Genomic DNA, 21,021 nt, shown 5'->3' on the forward strand with positions numbered 1-21,021 from the left:
AGAGCACGGGCCTGATAGTTGCTCCGTGGTGAGCGGGATCTTCCTGGACCAGGGATCGAACCCGTGTCTCCTGCATTGGCAGGCAGATTCTGTACTTCTGAGCCACCAGGGAAGTCCCAGCTAATGATTTTTAATATTGTGGAAGTTTCTGTGGAGACTAGAGCTACTACTTCTGTGTTCAGCACCATTTTATCCTGAGCCCTTATATTTCGTTATCTGTGTTTTTTTCTGATAATCTTCACTTCTGACTTAAGGTTATGCTAAGAGTTCCAAGGCCATTCTCAGGAGGGGCCTATGTACATTTGGGGAAGGCTTACCTTAAGGGCTGGAAGGGTCGTGATTCTAGAAAAGACCCTTCTTGTTGGGGTAGAAGAGTGGGGGTGAGGATGATTCGAAAGAATCAAGAACTTCAGGAACCCTGGGGAGCATTTCTCTATTCATTACTTGCCAAAAGAAATTCTTCCTTTTAATATGGAATTCTTTTTTTTTTTTTTCCTTTTGGCCACACCACCACATGGCTTCTGGGATCTTAGTTCCCAGACTAGGGATTGAACCTGAGCCCTCCCCAGTGAAAGTGTGGCTTCTTAACCACTGGACCGCCAGAGAACTCCCCAAATCTTACCTAAGCGTTGGATGGCAGGATTAGCAAAGGCAGATGTCCTTTCAGATGTTTCTGAAGCACAGGTTTGCAATATATATTTAAAAAAAAACAAACTTTCAAAATAACTCTTTCCTTTAATCCAGAAATACTACTTCTAAGAATGTCTCTTGAGGAAAATAAGAAATGATATGCACACAGCCTCAGCTCTAGGAATTTTCATGGCAGGTTTGACTCATAATAGTGAAAAATGGGAAACAATCTCAAGAGTCCAAGAGTAGAAATCCATTAAATTACTAAGATTCTGCCATATGTATAATGTCCCACAGCCGCTGGAAATGTTGACACACAGGTACTTTTGTTACTGTGTATTTCTGACAAACATACAGCAAATAGTCTTGTGTTTTGGTTTACATTTTTTTTTTTAAGTATGTGTGTGATTGTGTGTCTGGACTGAAAACTTTTTTTTTCTAATCTATATTTTTGGATTTTTTTTTTCCTGTGGTTAATCTGAACTTCTTATGGAATTATATAAAAAGGAAGTGGCTATATTTTGTACAACATGCCTCATGTTGTACAAGTCAGGAGGAGATTGTAGAATATTTGAGAAATACTATCATCCAAAGAAGTTCAAAGGGAGTCTCACGTCTTCTGGGCCATTGCAGAGAGTCGACAGGTTAGCTGGTGGGATGGAGGTGTTGGTAGCAGTGAACTCTGGTTATCAGAGACAGAGAAAGCTTGTAAGTTAGAGCCTGGCTGGGCTGACTCCATGCTCCTTTCTCCTTTAAATTAAATTATTGTGAAATATTTCATCCTATAGATAGAATGACCTGTTTCAAAGAATGCATAAGCAAGAAGGAATGAAATAGCCTTTACTGTAGTCACAGAATTATACAGCTCATTTGGCTGCAGTATGAATGTCAGCATTAAAGAATCAATAGTGTTCTTTAAAACTTCAAAAATTGTAATGCTTGACATTTAGTATAGTATATTGGGAGAGCAACTTGGAGCCTTATTGAAATAAGCAGGGGGGTTGCTTACCTCTTCTCCTCATTCCATGAAAAAATACATTCTTATTAAAAATCTGGTACAAATAACAATTACTGAAGCCCGAGGGCCCTAGAGCAGGTGCTCCACAACAAGGGAAGCCCCTGCAGTGAACAGCCTGGGCACCGCCACTAGAGAGGAGTCCCCGCCCACCACCACTGGAGCAGAGTCCCCGCCCACCAGCACTGGAGAGGAGTCCCCGCCCACCGGCACTGGAGAGGAGTCCCCGCCCACCACCACTGGAGCGGAGTCCCCGCCCACCGGCACTGGAGAGGAGTCCCCGCCCACCGGCACTGGAGAGGAGTCCCCGCCCACCACCACTGGAGCGGAGTCCCCGCCCACCGGCACTGGAGAGGAGTCCCCGCCCACCGGCACTGGAGAGGAGTCCCCGCCCACCGGCACTGGAGAGGAGTCCCCGCCCACCACCACTGGAGCAGAGTCCCCGCCCACCGGCACTGGAGAGGAGTCCCCGCCCACCACCACTGGAGCGGAGTCCCCGCCCACCGGCACTGGAGAGGAGTCCCCGCCCACCGGCACTGGAGAGGAGTCCCCGCCCACCGGCACTGGAGCAGAGTCCCCGCCCACCGGCACTAGAGAGGGGTCCCCGCCCACCGCCACTGGAGCAAAGTCCCCGCCCACCGCCACTGGAGCAAAGTCCCCGCCCACCGCCACTAGAGATGAGTCCCCGCCCACCGCCGCTAGAGAAAGCCTGCGTGCATCAGCAAAGACCCAGTGTAGAAAAAAAAAAAAAATCTGGTAAAAAGAGCTGGGCCACCTGGGGTTGTCCTAAACTTCAGCTTTGCATCCCCAAGCGCTGGTGGGTGCGGCTGGCAAGGCTCAGTCACCTGCTCATTCACTCCTGATTTCTAACTCTGGGGTTTATTTTGGGATCTCACTGAATCCTTTGTTGCAAAGTGCCTTGATCACCTTTGGCCGCTGTAAGGAAACATCATAAAATAGGTTTTTGTGACCCCATGGACCATACCATCCATGAAATTCCCCAGGCCAGAATATTGGAATGGGTAGCCTTTCCCTTCTCCAGGCGATCTTCCCAACCCAGGGATCGAACCCACGTCTCCCGCATTTCAGGCAGATTCCTTACCAGCTGAGCCACAAGGGAAGCCCGACAACAGGAAGCTTAACAACAGGAATTTATTTCTCAGGGTTCTGGAGGCTAGAAATCTGTGGTCAGGGTGCCGGCACGTGGGGCTTTTGTCCTGATCCTGGTGCACAGTGACCACCTGCATTTTCGTCTGTCCAGCATCTGCAGGAGTCCCTTGTGGGGTCTTTTTTTCTCATGCCAAGCATGTGGATTTCTCTGACACCAAATCCATGTTGTTTTTCTACACCAGTTCTCTAGTTCTCCAACCTCAGCAGGGTGTCCAACAGTCCAATTCAATTCTGACACTGTCTAGAGTCAGTGGGGACCCGTGGGTTCAGGGCTCAGTCCCACAAGGCCGCCCCCACCTCAGATGCAAGTCGCAAGAATCAGGGGCCTCCTTCTGACTGACTGGCTATAAATTTAGGGGTTCCCACAGCCCTTCCTCGGGTTCAGTAATTTGTGAGAATGACTCACACAACTTGAGAAAGTGCTTTAAGTCCCACTGCGTGTGTGCTCAGTTGCTCAGTTGTGTCTGACTCTGTGCGACCCCATGGACTGTAGCCCGCCAGGCTCCTCTGTCCATGGGATTTCCCAGGCAAGCATACTGGAGTGGGTTGCCATGTCCTCCTCCAGGGGATCTTCCTGACCCAGGGACCGAACGTGATTCCCTTGCATCGGCAGGTGGATTCGTTACCGCTGAGTCACCAGGGAAGCCCCTTAAGTCCTATTACTGCTTTATTATAAAGGCTGCAATCGGGAACAGAAGCACAGATGGAAGAGAAGCACCAGGTGTGGGGGCAGGGTTGTGGGACTTGCTTACCCTCTCTAGGAGCTCCCCCTCCCAGCACCGCGAAGTGTTCACCAATGCAGAAGCTCTCTGCACCCTGTTGTTTCAAATGTTACGGGGGTTTCATTAAGTAGGCATGGTCTGTACAGCTGTTGAATCATTAGTGATTGGTCTCAGTTTTCAATCCTTCTCTACTCCACCCCAGAGATAGGAGTGGGTATGTGGGGGGAGCAGTGGAACTAACAGATCAACCTTTCTAAGCTTTCTAGAAACCAGCTCCAACCTGAAGCCACCTGGCACCCACCTCCACCGTGAGTCATCTCATCAGCATACAAAAACTGAATTCCAAGGGCCTTAGGAGCTGTGTGTGTGGCTGAGGGGAATGGGAACACCACACCCCTGACTCTCCACTCTTAAGTCAGTCAATTCAGTCACTCAGTCGTGTCTGACTCTTCATGACCCCATGGACTGCAGCACGCCAGGCCTCCCTGTCCATTACCAACTCCTGGAGCTTGCTCAAACTCATGTCCATTGAATCGGTGATGCCATCCAACCATCTCATCCTCTGTCGTCCCCTTCTCCTCCTGCCTTCAATCTTTCCCAGCATCAGGGTCTTTTCTAATGAGTCAGTTCTTTGCATCAGGTGGCCAAAGGATTGGAGCTTCAGCTTCAGCATTGGTCCTTCCAATGAATATTCAGGACTGATTTCCTTTAGGATGGACTGGTTGGATCTCCTTGCAGTCCAAGGGACTCTCAAGAGTCTTCTCCAACACCACAGTTCAAAAGCATCAATTCTTCAGCGCTCAGCTTTCTTTACAGTCCAACTCTCACATCCATACATGACCACTGGAAAAACCATAGCCTTGACGAGACGGACCTTTGTTGGCAAAGTAATGTCTCTGCTTTTTAATATGCTGTCTAGGTTGGTCAAAGCTTTTCTTCCAAGGAGCAATCATCTTTTAATTTCATGGATTAAATGAAAGTGATTTGATTTTAATCAAATCTGCAGTGATTTTGGAGCCCAAGAAAATAAAGTCTCTCACTGTTTGCATTGTTTCCCCATCTATTTGCCATGAATTGATAGGACTGGATCCCATGATCTTAGTTTTCTGAGTTTGAGTTTTAAGGCAACTTTTTCAGTCTTTTCTTTCACTTTCATCAAGAGGCTCTTTAGTTCTTCACTTTCTGTCATAAGGGTTGGTGTCATCATATCTCAACCATCATATCTGAGGTTATTGATATTTCTCCCAGCAATCTTGATTCTCGCTTGTGCTTCATCCAGCCTGGGATTTCGCATGATATACTCTGCATATAAGTTAAATAAGCAGGGTGACAATATACAGGTTTGATGTATTCCTTTCCCGATTGGGAACCAGTCTGTTGTTCCATGTCCAGTTCTAACTGTTGCTTCTTGACCTGCATACAGATTTCTCAGGAGGCAGGTCAGGTGGTCTGGTACTCCCATTTCTTTAAGAAGTTTCCACAGTTTGTTGTGATGCACCCAAAGGCTTTGGCGAAGTCAGTAAAACAGAAAACTGTTACTACTTGAATAGAAAACTCTGTTGATTTCTACCCAACAGCCAGAATTTAATGCAGGTAATTGACAGCGGACTGCCCCAATCACTCCCCATCTCACTGAGAGCAAACTCTAGTGTTGCCCTGACCACTGAGACCACCTGTGGTCAGCAACCTGCAGGCTTGTCCCTGGGTGGCCAGACCTGGCCCTCTGTCTGCACCTTCCCCCTCCACGTCCCCTTGGCATCTTCTTCCACCTCCTCTGTCCATAGCCAATGTCCCGTCTCAGTGAACCCTCCCCTGCACAGTGGGCCCTGGTCTCACAACCTCCCTGACCCGAGGAGTCTACTTTATAACACATTCACGTCTTAGGTCTGTAGCGGATGCCTTTTCCTCCGGTTAGAATGGAATGCAAATTATTGATATCTGGCAACTCTGCAAGGAAGTAAGAGACTTCCGTTTGGCAGGCTTCCCCAGCTTCTGGAGCTGGATGAGAAATAAATCTATCAACATAGGTGGGATCGTGATAAAGGCAAGAAATAGTTAAATGCAAGACATTTTATAAATAAATATTTAAGCATAATGAGAGCCAGTTTTCTCACTGTTGACAAAGGGAATTGCATTCATGGCAAGGAAGAAAAACTAGAAAGAACCCAGTGAGGTTGGGTTAAAATCAGTTGTTGATATGAATGTAAAAACAAACAACAGCAACAACAAAGAATGGAATGCAAGTGCCCTGAGGGCAGGGCATACCCGAAAGTGTCTGGGCACAGCGCTCCGCACACATGTGAGAACAGACCATGGCCGGCTGCTCCAGCTGGATGCTGAGAACCGAAACTGGGTCCTTGACCTCTCACCCCTGCTCGCCCCGCCCACTGGGATGCTGGCAGGGTCTGCGGTGATGATACTCGCTCTGCCCTTCTGACCTACTTCCCTCTTCATTTCTAGACCGGCCTTATTGTCGCCTGCTACCACGGCTTTGTGGATACTGTGGTGATCTTAGCAGAGTGCCCCCATGTTGATGTCAACTGGCAGGACAGCGAGGGGAACACGGCCCTCATCACGGCTGCCCAGGCAGGTAAGACCGAGCTTCACCTTCCCTCCCCAGAGCCCGCGAGGTCGGACCAGGGCCCCCAGGCCGTGGGGGGCCTGCACTTGACCTCAGCTCCTGAGACTGGTGTTGCACGTGTGTCACTGATCAGAGGTCATGCTTTACTGCTGAGAAGGACAGGAAAGGGTCGAGGGTGGGTGCATTCTGTTTGTGCATTTGGGAAGGTGTGTTGCTGAGTCCACGCCTGCACTGCTGTCTGCAGGACAGGACAGTCAGTCCGGAGACAAGGGGTTGGAGCAAGGAATAGTGACTTTATTCAAAAAGCCAGAAGACCGAGGAGATGGTGGACGAGGGCCCCCAAAGAACCATCTTACCTGAGGTAGAATTCAGGCTTCATTTTTACTAAAAGGGGAGAGGGGTGTGTGTGGCTGGTCACTTACAACCTTCTTGGTGCTAGAATCCTCTGTTCTTGTGGCTGTCTGAGCAGGTCTGGTCACAAGGTTCCTGTAAATCTCCACCAGGACAATTGTTATTTTCTGCTCTGCCACCCTTAATCTCTATATGAATGGAAACGTGTTACACTTTTAAAGGTCAGAGCCTTGAGAATGGGCCGTCCTGTACAGTTCAGGCCTAGGCAGCATTGTCTTACAAAAGGTGGAGATCCAGCATGACTAAGCACAGGCCTTGGAGCACAGGGGTTGCGGTGAAAGGAATAGATCCAGTATGGAGTCAGGTCTGTTCTCTGTTACAAGTGCAGTTTACCCGCTGGTGCGGGACTCAGTGTGGGGCGGAATTAGCTCTGCAACTGCCCAAAGCCTTTGAACGTGAAACTGTACAGGACACCCAACTTCCACGTCAGCTCTCCTAGAGCCTAACACCCCACCAGTGCTCGGAGACCCAGGGTCCGAAAGATGCTGGTGAACTCATGAGTGGGAGAGACCCTAGTGACAGTTAATGTATAAAATGTGGACACATTTAGGAGATAACTTTGCACTTTGCCTGGAGATGTAGAGAAAAACCAGGGGCTTCTTGCTGAGAGGGTGTTAGCATGACAAGGTGGGGCTTGTTAGTGAGAGCACCTTGTAAAGGGTAAACATCCTTCCTGCCCAGGATTTTTATCTCTAGAGGTGATCCTTACACCAGCATTGCCAAGCGAACTGTGCACAGCTCTCCGATTTGGAACTGGACTCGGACATTCCTGGTGGCTCAGATAGATGGTAAAGAATCTGGCTGCACTGCAGGAGATCTGGGTTCGATCCCTGGATGAGAAGATCCCCTGGAGGAGGGGATGGCAACCCACTCTAGTGTTCTTGCTTGGAGAATCCCCATTGACAGAGGAGCCTGGTAGGCTACAGTCCATGGGGTCACAAAGTGTCCGACAGGACTGAGCAACTTAACTTTAACATTGTGAGACGAACATGAAACTATGCTTGTTCCTTCAGACCCACGCTTTATTTGTAACTGTAGCATTAACTGGGTTTGTAATTGACCGCTTTCAAAATTCTTGGCTTTCAAAATTCTATCTATTGCATCACTTGGGTTCTCAGCTTCCAGGAGAGAAATTGCTTCAGGCTGAGTTCAGAAGAAAGGGCGTTTGTCTATGAAAGGAATGTGGGCCACTATTTAGTGTTGCTGAGTGTTACTGAGAGCTGCAGAGAACTGGAGTCAGGGCCGGGAAGCTGCAGAAAATGCCCCGGAGCAGACTGCATGTCGATTCTGGAAAGGGAACTTCTGTGGGGGCCACCCAAGGCGGACCCTGCTATCCCACCCTGCATCACCGACTCCCATGTCTAAGCCTGCCTGAGTGGCTGATCTTGGAGCTCGGGCGAAGCAGAGACTCAGTGTCCTGCCGTTTCATCCTTTTAACGGGAAGTTGTCTGAGCACACCTGCTTTTCAATCAAGACGCCTAAGGTGGAAAACCACCAGAGTCAGCCAGGTGTTTCGACTGTGCTCATTCACACCTGTCCGCGTGAAGCCTTCCCTCATATGGAGGCCCTCCAGACTCTGAAAGCCCAGGTGCAAAAGAGTAAAAGGATTTTGTGAGAAGCGTTCAGTGACCGAGGCCTTATCACTGCTTAACTGCCCACTGACCAAGGACCAAGGCAGGGACCAGGGGTAGTGAAGTGAAGGGCGTTTCTGCCCTTGAGTAATTGTCCAGCTCAATAGCCATCTGATGGGGCTCTGATGGAAGGTGTGTCCGGAGATGTGGGGTGAGAACACCCCATCTAGCCTGGTGCTTTGGGACTGGGGTCATGGAGGAGGGGGCCTGTGCTGGGCATTGCAGAAGTCAGAGGCAGGCAGTGCCTGTTCGAACACCATAAAGCCCGGGGACCCAGAGGGAGCTGGCTCATCTTAGGAAGGGCAAGGACTGCACGCCTCTAGGATGGTGGAAGAAGTGGCCCCATGAGGAAGCAGGACCAGGTGATCAAGGGTCTAGATCCAAGGTGAGGAGGTGCACTTGGGTGGCATGAGGCTGGGTGGGTGGTGACGGGGGCGAGATGACCCTGGTGGACACGGAGTCCTTGTCACAGAGCAGAGAAGAAACACAGGCCGTGTGGCAGAAAGCTCAGGTCCCAGGGGTTGAGATGTAGGCCACAGGGGGAGAGGTGGGTCTGGGCTGGCTTTCAGCCCTTCTGGACGGTGGGTGATGCCAACTCAAAGAGGTGTGCGTGAAAGGGTAGGTCATGAAGGGACGCACAAAAGGAGAAACACCATCTCCACTTGGGTCCCAGGCCTTTGAAATGCTGAGCCATCTAGGTAAGCGGTCTCCACGGCCGGTGGAGAGGGTAGAGTGCCAGGCTCCAGTTCCCTCTGGGATTGCCACAGGTTGGCAGGCATCTCTGGGCAGCGGGGCCATGGCATGGACTGGAGCCCAAGTCTCATCCTAGAGTATGAGAATGAACAGGAAGAAGAGGTTACTTAGTGATTTGCAAGAGCTCTTTGTGTGTGTAAGGGTATTAGTGGTGCCTATGCTATCAATACCCATGAGGCCCTTTCTGAATTCTTGCCTATTTGAAAATATTTTTATTTTGTAGTCACACAGAAAATAACAACTTGCCGTTTTCCTGTTTAAAAAAAAAAAAAGGACCGTGTTGCAGAGGAGCAATCCGAGTGCAGCCTGATTTTTGTCTTTGTGACACCCTGATGTGTCTTAAACTGTGATGATGCCTGCCCCCCATCCTTGACAGGGCACAGAACCCAACCAACCACCGCCAACAAAAAAACCCGAAAACAGCCATACCGTGTATTTCCATTCCTTCTCTCTTTGTTTGACTCATGTTAGGCATATTTTTATTTTCGGGAACACTTTCTTGTTACTTCTTTGAACACTGCATCAGCCTTGTTTTATTTTTTCTTTCCTGGATTCCCTCTTAGGTGTAGCTTAGATCCTCCTCTCTAAACTCTTTGTCATCATTGTTTTTTCTTTTCTCTTCTTTACTCTTAACATCTTTGGAAATGCTCCACATGACTTCATTAGTTTGTTTTAACACTATTCGTTGGGTTGTTGTTGTTCAGTCGTTCAGCTGTGTCCAGGTTCTTTGCAATCCCATGGACTACAGCACACCAGGCCTCCCTGTCTTTCAGTATCTCCCAGAGTTTGCTCAAACTCATGTAGTTTTTTCTTTATGAGCATACTAATGTCTTAGTCCATTTGGGCTGCTATTAACAGAATCACCATACATTAGGAGCTTAAACAGCAGAAATTTATTTCTCACAGTTTTGGAGGCTGGAAGTCCAGGGTCAAGGTGCTGGGCCACTTGGTTCCTGGGGAGGCCTCTCTTCCTGGCTTGCACGTGGCATCTCCCTGCTATGTCCTTGCATGGCAGAGAGAGGAGATCCAGGGGTCTCGTGTCTCCTCGTGTAAGGACACCAGTCCTGTTGGATCGGGGCCCCACCCATATGACCTCATTTAACCTTAAGTTACCTGCACAAAACCTCCATCTCCAAGTACAGACACAGTGGGGACTGGGGTTTCAACATAGGAATTTGGAAGAATACAAAGTTCGATTATCTTTACGCAGGGCTCGTGCTTCTCTGACTGGTTTATTTAAGTCAAAGATGACATGGCTAGTGGGAAGCTACTGTACAACACACGGAGCTCAGCTCGGTGCTCTGTGATGACCTAGAGGGGTGAGATGGGGCCTCGTGAGAAGGAGGCTTAAGAGGGAGGGGATATATGTATACATAGAGTTGATTCACTCTGTCGTACAGCAGAAACTAACACTACATTGTAAAGCCATTATCCTCCAATAAAAAAACAATAAATTAAAAAGATGATGGCGTAGGTCCTTTCAAGGTTAGAGAGAGGCCCAGCAAAAAGAGAAGAAAAGGGCTCCGTGTGTTTTCCAGGCTCTGGGTCTGAGCCTGGGACCTAGAGGGAGAAACCCAGGCAGGCTGGGGTCAGTCACCCCAGCTGCTCCTCTCCCTGGGCTGCAGGCGTGAAACCCCAGCTGCTCCCCGCCCTGGGCTGCAGGTGTGGGACCCCAGCTGCTCCCCGCCCTGGGCTGCAGGCGTAGGGTGGGCCAGCAGCCTGTGCCATCATGGTTGAATATCCCCTGCCCCCTGCCTGGTGTCATCTCTGCAGCAGTAGGAGCTGGGTGTGGGAGCACCACGGGCTTGGCTCATGTGCCTGGGGGTTGGAAACGGCATCAGTGGCTCTCCATGCATCTCTGTAGCCCCTCTTTCTCTGGGGACACTGGTGGAGCCCCCAGAGGTCTCATACCTGTACATTACAGGTCAAATACCTGTAATGCCCTGTCCTTGCCTGCAACCTGCTTCTGTCTCCACTGCATTTGACAGAAATTCCTTCCAGGAATTCTGGCCAGTGGATGGTGTCTTTCTGTGGTTTCTGGTACAGATAAGTCTTCTGCCCGTTGCTTTTGTGGGAAGTGGAGACAGGGGGCAGACTCCTGTGTTCATGGACTTCCTGCTCTGCCCTCAAGAGAGCTGGTGGTCCCTGGTGGAGCCTCCCCTCCAAAAAGCTTAGACTGCAGAGCAGCTGGTGGGATGCAGATGGCTGGGGTGTGTTGAAGTGTGCAGGTACCAGCGGTGGGGGTGTGGGGGGGGTTGGGACTGCTACCCAGACTGGGTCATGCCGGAGGAGGCTGGCAACGTGGCGGCCCTCCTGGTGCTTTCTCCACGGAGCCCTGCCGATGTTCTGATAAGCTGATTGTAAAATATAGTAGATAATGTTTGGAAAATAAAACACACAAGCAATTAAAGTTAAGGGTGAAAATCACTTAGCTCCTCACTGCCAGGTCTTTCCGTTTTTACTTTCTGGAGGGAACCATTGTTAACGATTGGACGTGTCGATGGATTCTGTTTATCTTCTTTTAGAAACAAAACGTAATGTATTTCCTCTTTTTCCTGGCTTCCACAGCCCTTGACCTATTTAACTGATTTGTTCATGCTCTGTATGGACTTCCCTCCCCCTGGCACGGTGTCCGCTCCCTCCACTGGGGCCCTGACCCACCCAGGCCTACAGGGAGCCTCCTGGCTCTGCCCACCAAGGTTTGGCACTGAATTGTTTGGGAGCAGGGAAGGGTGGAGTGTAGTTTTTGTGCTATTCAGTTCAGTTCAATCGCTCAGTCATGTCCGACTGTTTGCGACCCCATGGACTGCAGCACACGAGGCCTCCCTGTTCATCACCAACTCCTGAAGCTTGCTCAAACTCACATCCATCGAGTCGGTGATGTCACCCAATCATCTCATCCTCTGCCGTGCTATATTTTAAAGAAAACAGTGTTTCCTTCTTTATCTTAATTGCCTCCATGTGAGGACATGATTTTTCCCGAATATATTGATACAGCTGGGGATGATGACTTGCTGCCCTCCTCCCTGAGAGTATCATGACCTCGGAGCACAGAGCTTGGTTGTCAGACTTGAGCTTGTTTCTGAACCGAACTTGGGTCCGCTTGCCAGCACACAGTAAAGCCAACCTCCTGACCCTGGGTTGTGGTGAAGGAACGGGCAGCATTTATTGCCGGTGCCAAGTAAAGAATCCAGGCAGGTAGTGCTCCAAAGGCTGCAACTCCTTGCAGGCTTTCAGGGAGGGGTTTTTAAAGACAGGATGAGGAAGAGGGGTTTCGGGTGTCTGATCAGCTTGTGAACATTCTGCTGATTGGCTGGTGGTGAGATAACTGGAAGTCAACCTCATCAACCTCTAGTTCCAAGCGGTCTGGGGTCTCGTGCTTCTGGGCAGCATACACTTAAGTTCTTCCACCTGGCGGGGCTTTCAGTGTCTGCAAAACAGCTCAGAGGACGTGGCTCAGAATATCACCTGTGGCCCTTGAGAAGGAACTGAAGGTCCTTGACTTTATTTAATGGCTAAACTATTACTCATTTGTTTTGCTTGACTGTTCTCTTTTATTTCTGCATTTTCTCACTACTCTGATTAAATTTATTCTTTGGAACTTCACTTTCATGCATTGGAGAAGGAAATGGCAACCCACTCCAGTGTTCTTGCCTGGAGAATCCCAGGGATGGGGAAGCCTGGTGGGCCGCTGTCTATGGGGTCACACAGAGTCGGACACGACTGAAGCGACTCAGCAGCAGCAGCAGCAGGAGGCTAACTTTTTTTTTTTTTGTACAAAGAAGAGGCTGGCAGAGGATGTGGTCGGGGTGGGGGTGTCTGTCCTGGGAAGGCCCCGGAGGATCCTGCTCAGTTACAAGCTGAATCATCATAATCCATAGGTGGATAATCTGTGTTTTAACCCAGATGGCTGGACCCAGTCCCCAGAGTTTTGGATTGTGTAGGTCTGGGACTTCCCAGGTGGCTCAATGGTAAAGAATCTACCTGACAATGCAGTAGACTCGGGTTCAAGTTCTGGGTCGGGAAATCCCCTGGAGCAGAAGACGGCGACCCACTCCAGGATTCTTGCCTGGAAAATCCCATGGACAGAGGAGTTTGGCGAGCTGTCGTCTGTGGGGTCACAAAGAGTCGGAAACGACTTAGTAAACAGCAGCAAGGCCTGGGGTGAGACGCGCAGTGTGTGTTTCAGCGAGTTCCCAGGTGAGGCTGGTGCTTCAGGGCTGGGGACCTCACTTTGGGAACTGGAGTGTCACAGGTTCCCATACAGAATGGTGGCCCAGGCGCCTGTCAGCGGGCCTCGGAGCTGGGGCTGGAGTGGTTCACGGAGCCGGGTGAGATGTTATCACAGGGACACAGCCATCACTAGATCACAGCGAGGATAAAGGACAGCAGTTGAGAGCTTCTGTTACGACTTTCACGTACTGATATTTTAACCAAAGAGGCTGTTTGCAATTTTAGTGGATAGAATCAAATGATGCCCCGTTTTAATCCAATTCTATAACCAGCTTTATTTATTTGATGATTTCTTACTACCAAAAAACATATAGTAATAAGTGCTTATGGTGAAAAATCACTACAGAAGTATTGTTTTAAAAAATCATTAGAAATTTCCCAGGACTCTCCTGGTGGTCCGGTGGCTAAGACTCTGCACTCCCAGTACAAGGGGGTCTGGGTTCGATCCCCGGTCAGGGAACTAGATCCCACATGCTGCAACTAAGACCTGGTCCAGCCAAATAAACAAAATAAATATTTTAAAAAACTGTTTTAAAAAAATAAAAGAATTGTCCCTTCTCTCTCTCCCCAGGTCTCTCATTGACTGGCTGCATTCCAGCTGGTTACTTTGCCAGAACTCAGTCTCTCCTTTTCAAACACAAAGCGTGTGCAGGCACCTTTTATTTACTTGGATGGGGCAATTCTGTAGAGACTTGATTTTAATTGTTTTCACTCAGTAGACCTAGGAGATCTTTCTGCATGGACCAGTGGACACGAGATTTGCCTGGTTCCTACAGCACACACCTGAGTGATGGTGTGTTCACGTCCGTGTCCCTGGCGTCCAGTAACTGAGAAAGTCAGTCAACTGTGGCTCATCTTTCTATACAAGATCTTCTTTTAAAACATATTTATCCAGCAGTCACTTCATGTCCAATGGCTGTGTTAAGTGCTGGGTCTACAGGGGCAGTCAAGGGCCCACGTAACCCCATCTCCTGAATTTAAAGTCTCATGCTCGAGGGTTTCTGAATTAGCCGGTTACAGACAACGCCAGAGTGCAGCCGTTCGTGTCGGGGTCAGGGCTGGTGGGATGTGAGGGGGACAGTTTGGAGCGGGGGGCTTGTACCCGCCAACATCCTGGTGGTACAGTAGAGCAGCAGGTGCACTCAGAGGCTAAACCGAGCAAAGGTTAAGGGGACTGTGAGTGGAGATGGGGCCCGAGCTCAGGGAAGGGTCCTGGGGGCGGGGGAGAGGGGAGGGCTGCCCCCAGGAGCTGGGGCCTGGGTCACCTGAACCCCCTAGCTAGAAGGCAGGCGGGGACCAGAAGCACGTCCCCTCTGGCACCTTCCACAGGGCCCCTGCTAAGTCACACCCGAGACTTCAGGGCTAAGGGACCCCGCAGGTGTGGTTTGTGGAGGTCAGAGCAGGGCGGAGAAGGAAAGAGGGGAAATGTACGCACAGATTCTTAGAACTCAATCGCTTCATCAAAGGACCGGCACGTTTTCAACCTGTTTACGGAGCCCCTGCCAAGTGGCTTTCTGTTGTTGTTGTTGTTGGCCTTGCCACAGGGCCTGTGGGATCTTAGTTCCCCGACCAGGGACTGAACAGGCGGCCCCGGCAGTGGAAGTGTGGAGTCTTAACCACTGGGCCACCAGGGAAGGCCCTACCAAGTGGCTTTTAGGAGAAGCTGTGCCAGTTTCAACTTCCCAGCATGTCCCCCAGGGCTGAGAACGCGTCAGCTCAAATGGACTTCGCTTACTGTTTGCACTTGTGTGTGTGTGTTAGCGCTCAGTCGTTTCCGACTCTTTGCAACCTCATGAACTATAGCCCACCAGGCTCCTCTGTCCATGGGGATTCTCCAGGCAAGAATACTGGAGTGGGTTGCCGTCTCCTTCTCCAGGGGATCTTCCCATTCCAGGGATTGAACCCAGGCCTCCCTCATTGCAGACGGAGTCGTTACCGTCTGAGGCACAGGTGCAGTTGCGTTTCTGTGATTTTTACTGGCGCCTAGGATAGGACACGACTGAAGTGACTTAGCAGCAGCAGCAGCAGGATCTGCTCTGGCTTTTGGGTGCAGTCTCCTGAGTGTCCAACGAAACAAGCTTCCACGATGAGAAAACGGCCTTCTCTTGCAACATGACCTGTCTGAAGGCAACAGTTGGGAGTGAAGGGTGGTTGCTTCATTTTGTGGTGTTGTGTTGTCAGGACCTGGGCCCGGCTTCTCAGAAATTCTTGACCTTTTCCCTCTGGGCTCAAGATGGCCTGGCAGCTCCAAGCAGCGTGGCTTCACGTTACAGCATAGGAAGCTTCGGGAAGGAGCAAGTCCCAGTCCATGTTCTGTTCTCTGAGATGGGAGAGCATTTCCAGAAGCCTCCAGCACAGCTTTGGTTACAGCTGTCAGGCTTGCCTCACACGCCCAGCCCTGACCAAACAAGTCACTGGCCAGGGCGGTGCAGTGACCCCAGTTGACTTGACCTGGTCAGCGTTGGCCCCACCGAATCTGTGTGGTTAAGGAAGACTGGGAAGTGACCACACGTTTGTATTATTTGATATCACAGCTGTGTATCTTGGCTGAGAGTCAGGAGCCCGGCCTCGGAGTGTAAATTAGGATGCAAATGCCTGATCTGCCTGTCCGGTGTTCTCTTCAAAGCCTAACCTCCTCGAGTTCTGCAGAATCAGGATACAGCTGAGGGACTTCCCTGGTGGTCTAGTGGTTAAGACTTTGCCTTCCAATGCAAAGGATGGGGGTTCAATCCCTGGTCGGGAAGCTTAGATCCCCTATGCATTGTGGCCGTGGTCAAAAAACCAAAACACAAAACAGAAGCAATATTATAACAAATTCAATAAAGGCTTTTTAAAAAATGGTTCACATAAAAAATAAAATGTAAAAGAAAAACACAACTGAACCTGAATTAGGCTTTTTCTATGGTGAAAATGTATGAAAATAAAGCCTCCAAGAATCCCTAAATATCAGTAATACCAGTAATTTTAACCTCTACCAGACTTGCCCGAACAAAAATATAAAGTGAGATAATGGAAGGAATGAATTACATCCCGGAGGGTGGCTTTGTTTATTGTTCAGGCACTTGATCTCGTCCAACTCTTTGCAACCCCATGGACTGCAGCATGCCAGGCTTCCCTGTCCTCCACTATCTCTGGAAGTTTGCTCAAACTCATGTCCATTAAGTCAATGGTGTCATGCAACCATCTCATCCTCTGTCATCCCCTTCTCCTCAGGCCTTCAATCTTTCTAAAGCATCAGGGTCTTTTCCACTGAGTCGGCTTTTTGCATCAGGTGGCCAAAATATTGGATGGCTTTAGGTGTTTCCTTTTCCTGTTTCTTGTTCCCCTTTAACAGAACGGCAGAAGTAAGATGAAATCAGAAAACCACAGGGGTCTTCTGAACTGGTGATAATATCAAGTTGATTCAGCACACATAGCCTCTGGTGCATCCCTGAAGCCTGTTATTCCTTGAACATATCTTTAAAGTTCTGCAGGAAATGCACTGAGAGCCAGTCTGGCATTATTTTTTAACTTCTTTATTTGGTATTTTTGCCTGTGCTGGGTCTTCATTGCAATGTGCTGACTTTTCTCTAGTTGCAGAGAGTGGGGACTGCTTTCTAGCTGTGGTGAGCAGGCTTCTCATTGCAGTCACGTCTCTTGTGGAGCACAGGCTCTAGGGCTCCTGGGCTTCAGTAGTTGTGATTCCCAGGCTTAAAGAGTGTGATCTAAGTAGTTGTGGTGCATGGGCTTAGTTGCTCCATGGCATGTGGGATCTTCTTGGACCAGGGATCGAACCTATGTCTCCTGCATTGACAGGTGGATTCTTTACCACCGAGTCAATGGCAACCCACTCCAGTATTCTTGCTGGAAACTCCCAAGGACAGAGGAGCCTGCAGGCTACAGTCCATGGTGTTGCAAAGAGTCAGACACAACTGAGCAGCTAACCCCAAAGAAGCCCTTCATGACATTCTTCATGTCACTTGCTGCTGGAGACAGGAGGCTTCAGGCAGCGGCCGGGGGCTCAGGCTGCCCGTGTGTGTTCTGACTTGTGAACTGGATCTGGGGAGGGCCCCACTTTCGAGGAGAATGTATGACTTGGCCTGAGCCGGGGATAAACGCCTCTTCATTGTATTTATCTTATTTTATTATCACTACACCCGATCATGATTTGAGTCTGACTTCACTGTGATTTTTATGGATTTTTGAAGTGTTTTGCTTTTACTTGGTTTCTGTTTAAAATAAATTAGGGCTTGGCACATCTCTCAGGTTTCCTAGCACTGCCTTGCCTTTTCCCATAAACTCGTTTTCCGAGCCTTTCTGACCGTGCACAGCAATGCCACCTCCTTTGAAGCTGTTGGCCCTGCTCCCCAGTTAGAGAGGATGGTCCTGTTCCCCAGTTAGAGTGGATGGCCTGTGTGTGCTCCCCAGTTAGAGGATGGTCCTGCTCCCCAGTTAGAGAGGATGGTCCTGCTCCCCAGTTAGAGAGGATGGTCCTGCTCCCCAGTTACAGAGGATGGTCCTGCTCCCCAGTTAGAGAGGATGGCCTGTGTGTGCTCCCCAGTTAGAGAGGATGGCCTGTGTGTGCTCCCCAGTTAGAGGATGGCCTGTGTGTGCTCCCCAGTTAGAGGGGATGGCCTGTGTGTGCTCCCCAGTTAGAGGATGGCCTGTGTGTGCTCCCCAGTTAGAGAGGATGGCCTGTGTGTGCTCCCCAGCTAGAGAGGATGGTCCTGTTCCCCAGTTAGAGGATGGCCTGTGTGTGCTCCCCAGCTAGAGAGGATGGCCTGTGTGTGCTCCCCAGTTAGAGGATGGCCTGTGTGTGCTCCCCAGTTAGAGGGGATGGCCTGTGTGTGCTCCCCAGCTAGAGAGGATGGTCCTGTTCCCCAGTTAGAGGATGGCCTGTGTGTGCTCCCCAGCTAGAGAGGACAGCCTGTGTGTGCTCCCCAGTTAGAGGATGGCCTGTGTGTGCTCCCCAGTTAGAGAGGATGGCCTGTGTGTGCTCCCCAGTTAGAGAGGATGGCCTGTGTGTGCTCCCCAGTTAGAGAGGATGGCCTGTGTGTGCTCCCCAGTTAGAGAGGATGGCCTGTGTGTGCTCCCCAGTTAGAGGGGATGGCCTGTGTGTGCTCCCCACTGCTGCTCCCACGTGCAGCCCCCCGCCCCCACTTCTGGATGGGAACAAAGAACCTGTCCTCTTCATTGGTGCTGCTGGAACCTGATATTTCCAATCAACAGTTCCCTCTACTGGCCTCATTTGGGAAATTCCATTCCGAGTACCTGCTGTCAGAGCAATCAAGTCTCGGTGTGTGCGTGCTGGGTCACATCCAACTCTTTGTGACCTTTTGGACTGTAGCCTGCTAGGCTCCTCTGTCCCTGAGATTTTTCAGGCAAGAATACTGGAGTGGATTGCTATTAGACAACCCTAATTTGGTAACGTTTTCCCATTTTTAGAGCAGCACGGGTTTATTGTCTGTTTCCTTTCCTTGAATGAAAGCATAAACAAGATTTTTAGCTTATAATTGGTACCGGTTACGTGTTGAATGAGTCAAAAATTATTAACTGTGATGGCCCTGTGGTCTTGATAATGTGTTTTTATGACTTGTGCTTAGTTGTTCAGTCATGTCTGATTCTTTGAGACCCTGTGGACTGCAGCCTGCCAGGCTCCTCTGTCCATGGGGATTCCCTAGGCAAGAATACTAGAGTGGGTTGCCATGACCTCCTTCAGGGGATCTTCCCAGCCCAGGGATTGAACTCAGGTCTCCTACCCTGCAGACAGATTCTTTACCAACAGAGCCACCAGGGACTTGAAAATTAGCAACTTTTTTGATACGTGAACATCTTTCAAGGGAGAAGTAGGAATCCTTCAGCTTTTTTACTTACTAAATATTTACCAAGTGTGCTGTCCATTGGAAGTTTTGGACTTGAGATCAGGGTCATGAGGGTTATGGTGGCTGTGGGAATCCATGGCCACATGGAAATGTGAACTGTGAGGCATCATGGTTTCGGTGCCTGATTCAATCTTGGGGGACGAGGGCTTCCATTGGAAGCAAAGGAAGAACATATCTGGCAGGGGGACTGCAAAGACCAGTAGATTAGAGAAAGCATGGCACACGGGTGAATGGAAAGAGAGTTGTGGTCTTCCCTGATGGCTCAGTGGTAAAGAATCTGCCTGCCAATGCAGGGGACTTGGGTTAGATCCCAGGTCGGGGAAGATCCCACGTGCTGCAGGGTGACTGAGTCCGAGCACTGCAACTACTGAGCCTGTGTTCTAGAGCCCAGGAGGTGCAACGAGAGAAGCCATCGGAATGAGAGACTCGTGCACTGCGGCTAGAGAGTAGCTCCTGCCTGCTGCAACTGGAGAGGAGCCCGAGCAGCAGTGAAGACCCAGCACAGCCAAATATATAAATAAATTACAATTTTAAAAAAGAGAGAGAGTTGTGTGATTACAGAGTCCATGCGTGCAAGAGCTGAGAATAAAGAGGGGATATAGGGAAGGAAAAATAACCTTCTCTCTACCCTACTGGATTCCCAAGTGAGACCCCTGTAATAAAAGACTAACAAGAGAGAACCAGACACCTATAAACACATGGACCTCATGTGTAAGTGGGGGACACCCAACTAAAGATGAGTAACTCAAGCTGGTGGCTCAGAACTCTGGCTTATATGTATCTTCCTTAAAGACAGAAGATGGAAATATATGCCATCTCCATATATTTATGGAGAAATACAGGACAGAGGAAAGCAGTTTTTAATGTCTCATTACAAAGAAGAAAAATTGTACCCCTTTTTGGGTATGTGAATGAAATGATGGACGTTAGCTATACTTACTGTGGTAATATTTCACAATATATGGAAGTCGAATCATTATGCTGTACTCCTTAATTCAGCACAGTGCTAGATGTTAATTATTTCAATAAAACCTGGGAAAATAAAAGAATAAAATAAGAAAATGTATGTCCTGCTTTTAGGCACATGGGGGAGGACAGGGAGCTTTTCTTGTATCTGCTTCTCTGTTGTCTTTGGCTCAAAATAATTCTTATGCCACAGTTGCATGTTTTGGGTGGTGTATTCTGCTACCCTTCAGAGAGCAGGGCTAGATAGAAAGAAGCTAGCTGGTTAAAGAGTCAAGAATTTATCTAAAGAGTAGAAAGCATGAGAGGGTTTAAGTAGTAGTTGTGTCGATTGGAAGAGTTTCTTGCTGATAGTGTAGAAAATGGAGCATAAATGGGACAAGTTTAGTTAGGAGAGGAGTGGACCCCAGGAAGGATATGGTGGTGGCTGCCATCCAGGTTAGAAGTGGGGATGGGGAAACACGGACAGGCTTGTAAGATGTTTAAGAGGTGGCTTTGGCAGAATTCCTCCATACTTGGATGTTGATGGGATAGGGGAGGGCTGAAGAGAAAGCCCAGACTTCTGGCTTGGGCACTTTGGTGGGTGATTGCTGATATTCATCATTGACAAAGAATGTGGATGGGAGGAGCAGGTTTGGAAGAAACATGTTTTGAATTTTATATGTTGAATTTGATTTGTTGGTGGAACGCCCAAGATGAAATATCCAGTAGATATATACTTAGGTAAGAAACTCAGGAAAATAGATTAGCTAGAGATAAGTGATCTGGAAGTTTTAGGATGATGACTTGATCCGTGAGGGTGGATAGGATCACCGAGGGAGGGTATATGAGATGAGAAGAAGGCTTAGTCATGCATCCGAGTAACAGTGGCATTTCAGAAAGCAGAGAACAGAAGAATTCACAAAGAAAATTGAGGGGTGGCCAGAGAGCTAGGAAGAAAATCAGAAGGGTGAGCTATCAGGACATTTGCAGAAAGTGTTGGATGGAGCAGACACGTGGTTAATGGCTATGGAAATGTCTAGTAAGGTGGGAACTGACTCATAACTGTCAG

The 21,021-nt window shown here is 49.2% G+C and overlaps 1 protein-coding gene and 1 long non-coding RNA gene across 7 annotated transcripts in view; one reads left to right on the top strand and one right to left on the bottom strand.

Annotated features, from left to right (window-relative positions):
* Positions 1–21,021, top strand: part of ANKRD33B (ankyrin repeat domain 33B) — a 133,597-nt gene that overhangs the window by 54,712 nt on the left and 57,864 nt on the right. For 5 of the 6 annotated variants that reach the window (XM_086362477.1, XM_086362472.1, XM_086362473.1 and 2 more), the window contains exon 2: positions 5,998–6,127. In XM_086362477.1, the coding sequence (XP_086218603.1) occupies positions 5,998–6,127 (130 nt within the window). Of the gene's footprint in view, positions 1–5,997; positions 6,128–8,405; positions 8,546–21,021 lie in introns of those variants that run through there. The other variant, XM_086362476.1, reaches the window with a different exon arrangement.
* On the bottom strand, positions 7,534–20,039 carry LOC147350085 (uncharacterized). Its single transcript, XR_015149163.1, has 2 exons — positions 19,948–20,039; positions 7,534–8,985 (listed from the first exon to the last, which is right to left on the bottom strand). It is a non-coding gene; the product is annotated as an uncharacterized LOC147350085 (long non-coding RNA).

This window comes from Bos grunniens, chromosome 20 (assembly GCF_055505025.1).
Source record: "Bos grunniens cultivar Pamir isolate PY7600 chromosome 20, Bosgru_T2T1.0, whole genome shotgun sequence".
Lineage (NCBI taxonomy): Eukaryota > Metazoa > Chordata > Mammalia > Artiodactyla > Bovidae > Bos > Bos grunniens.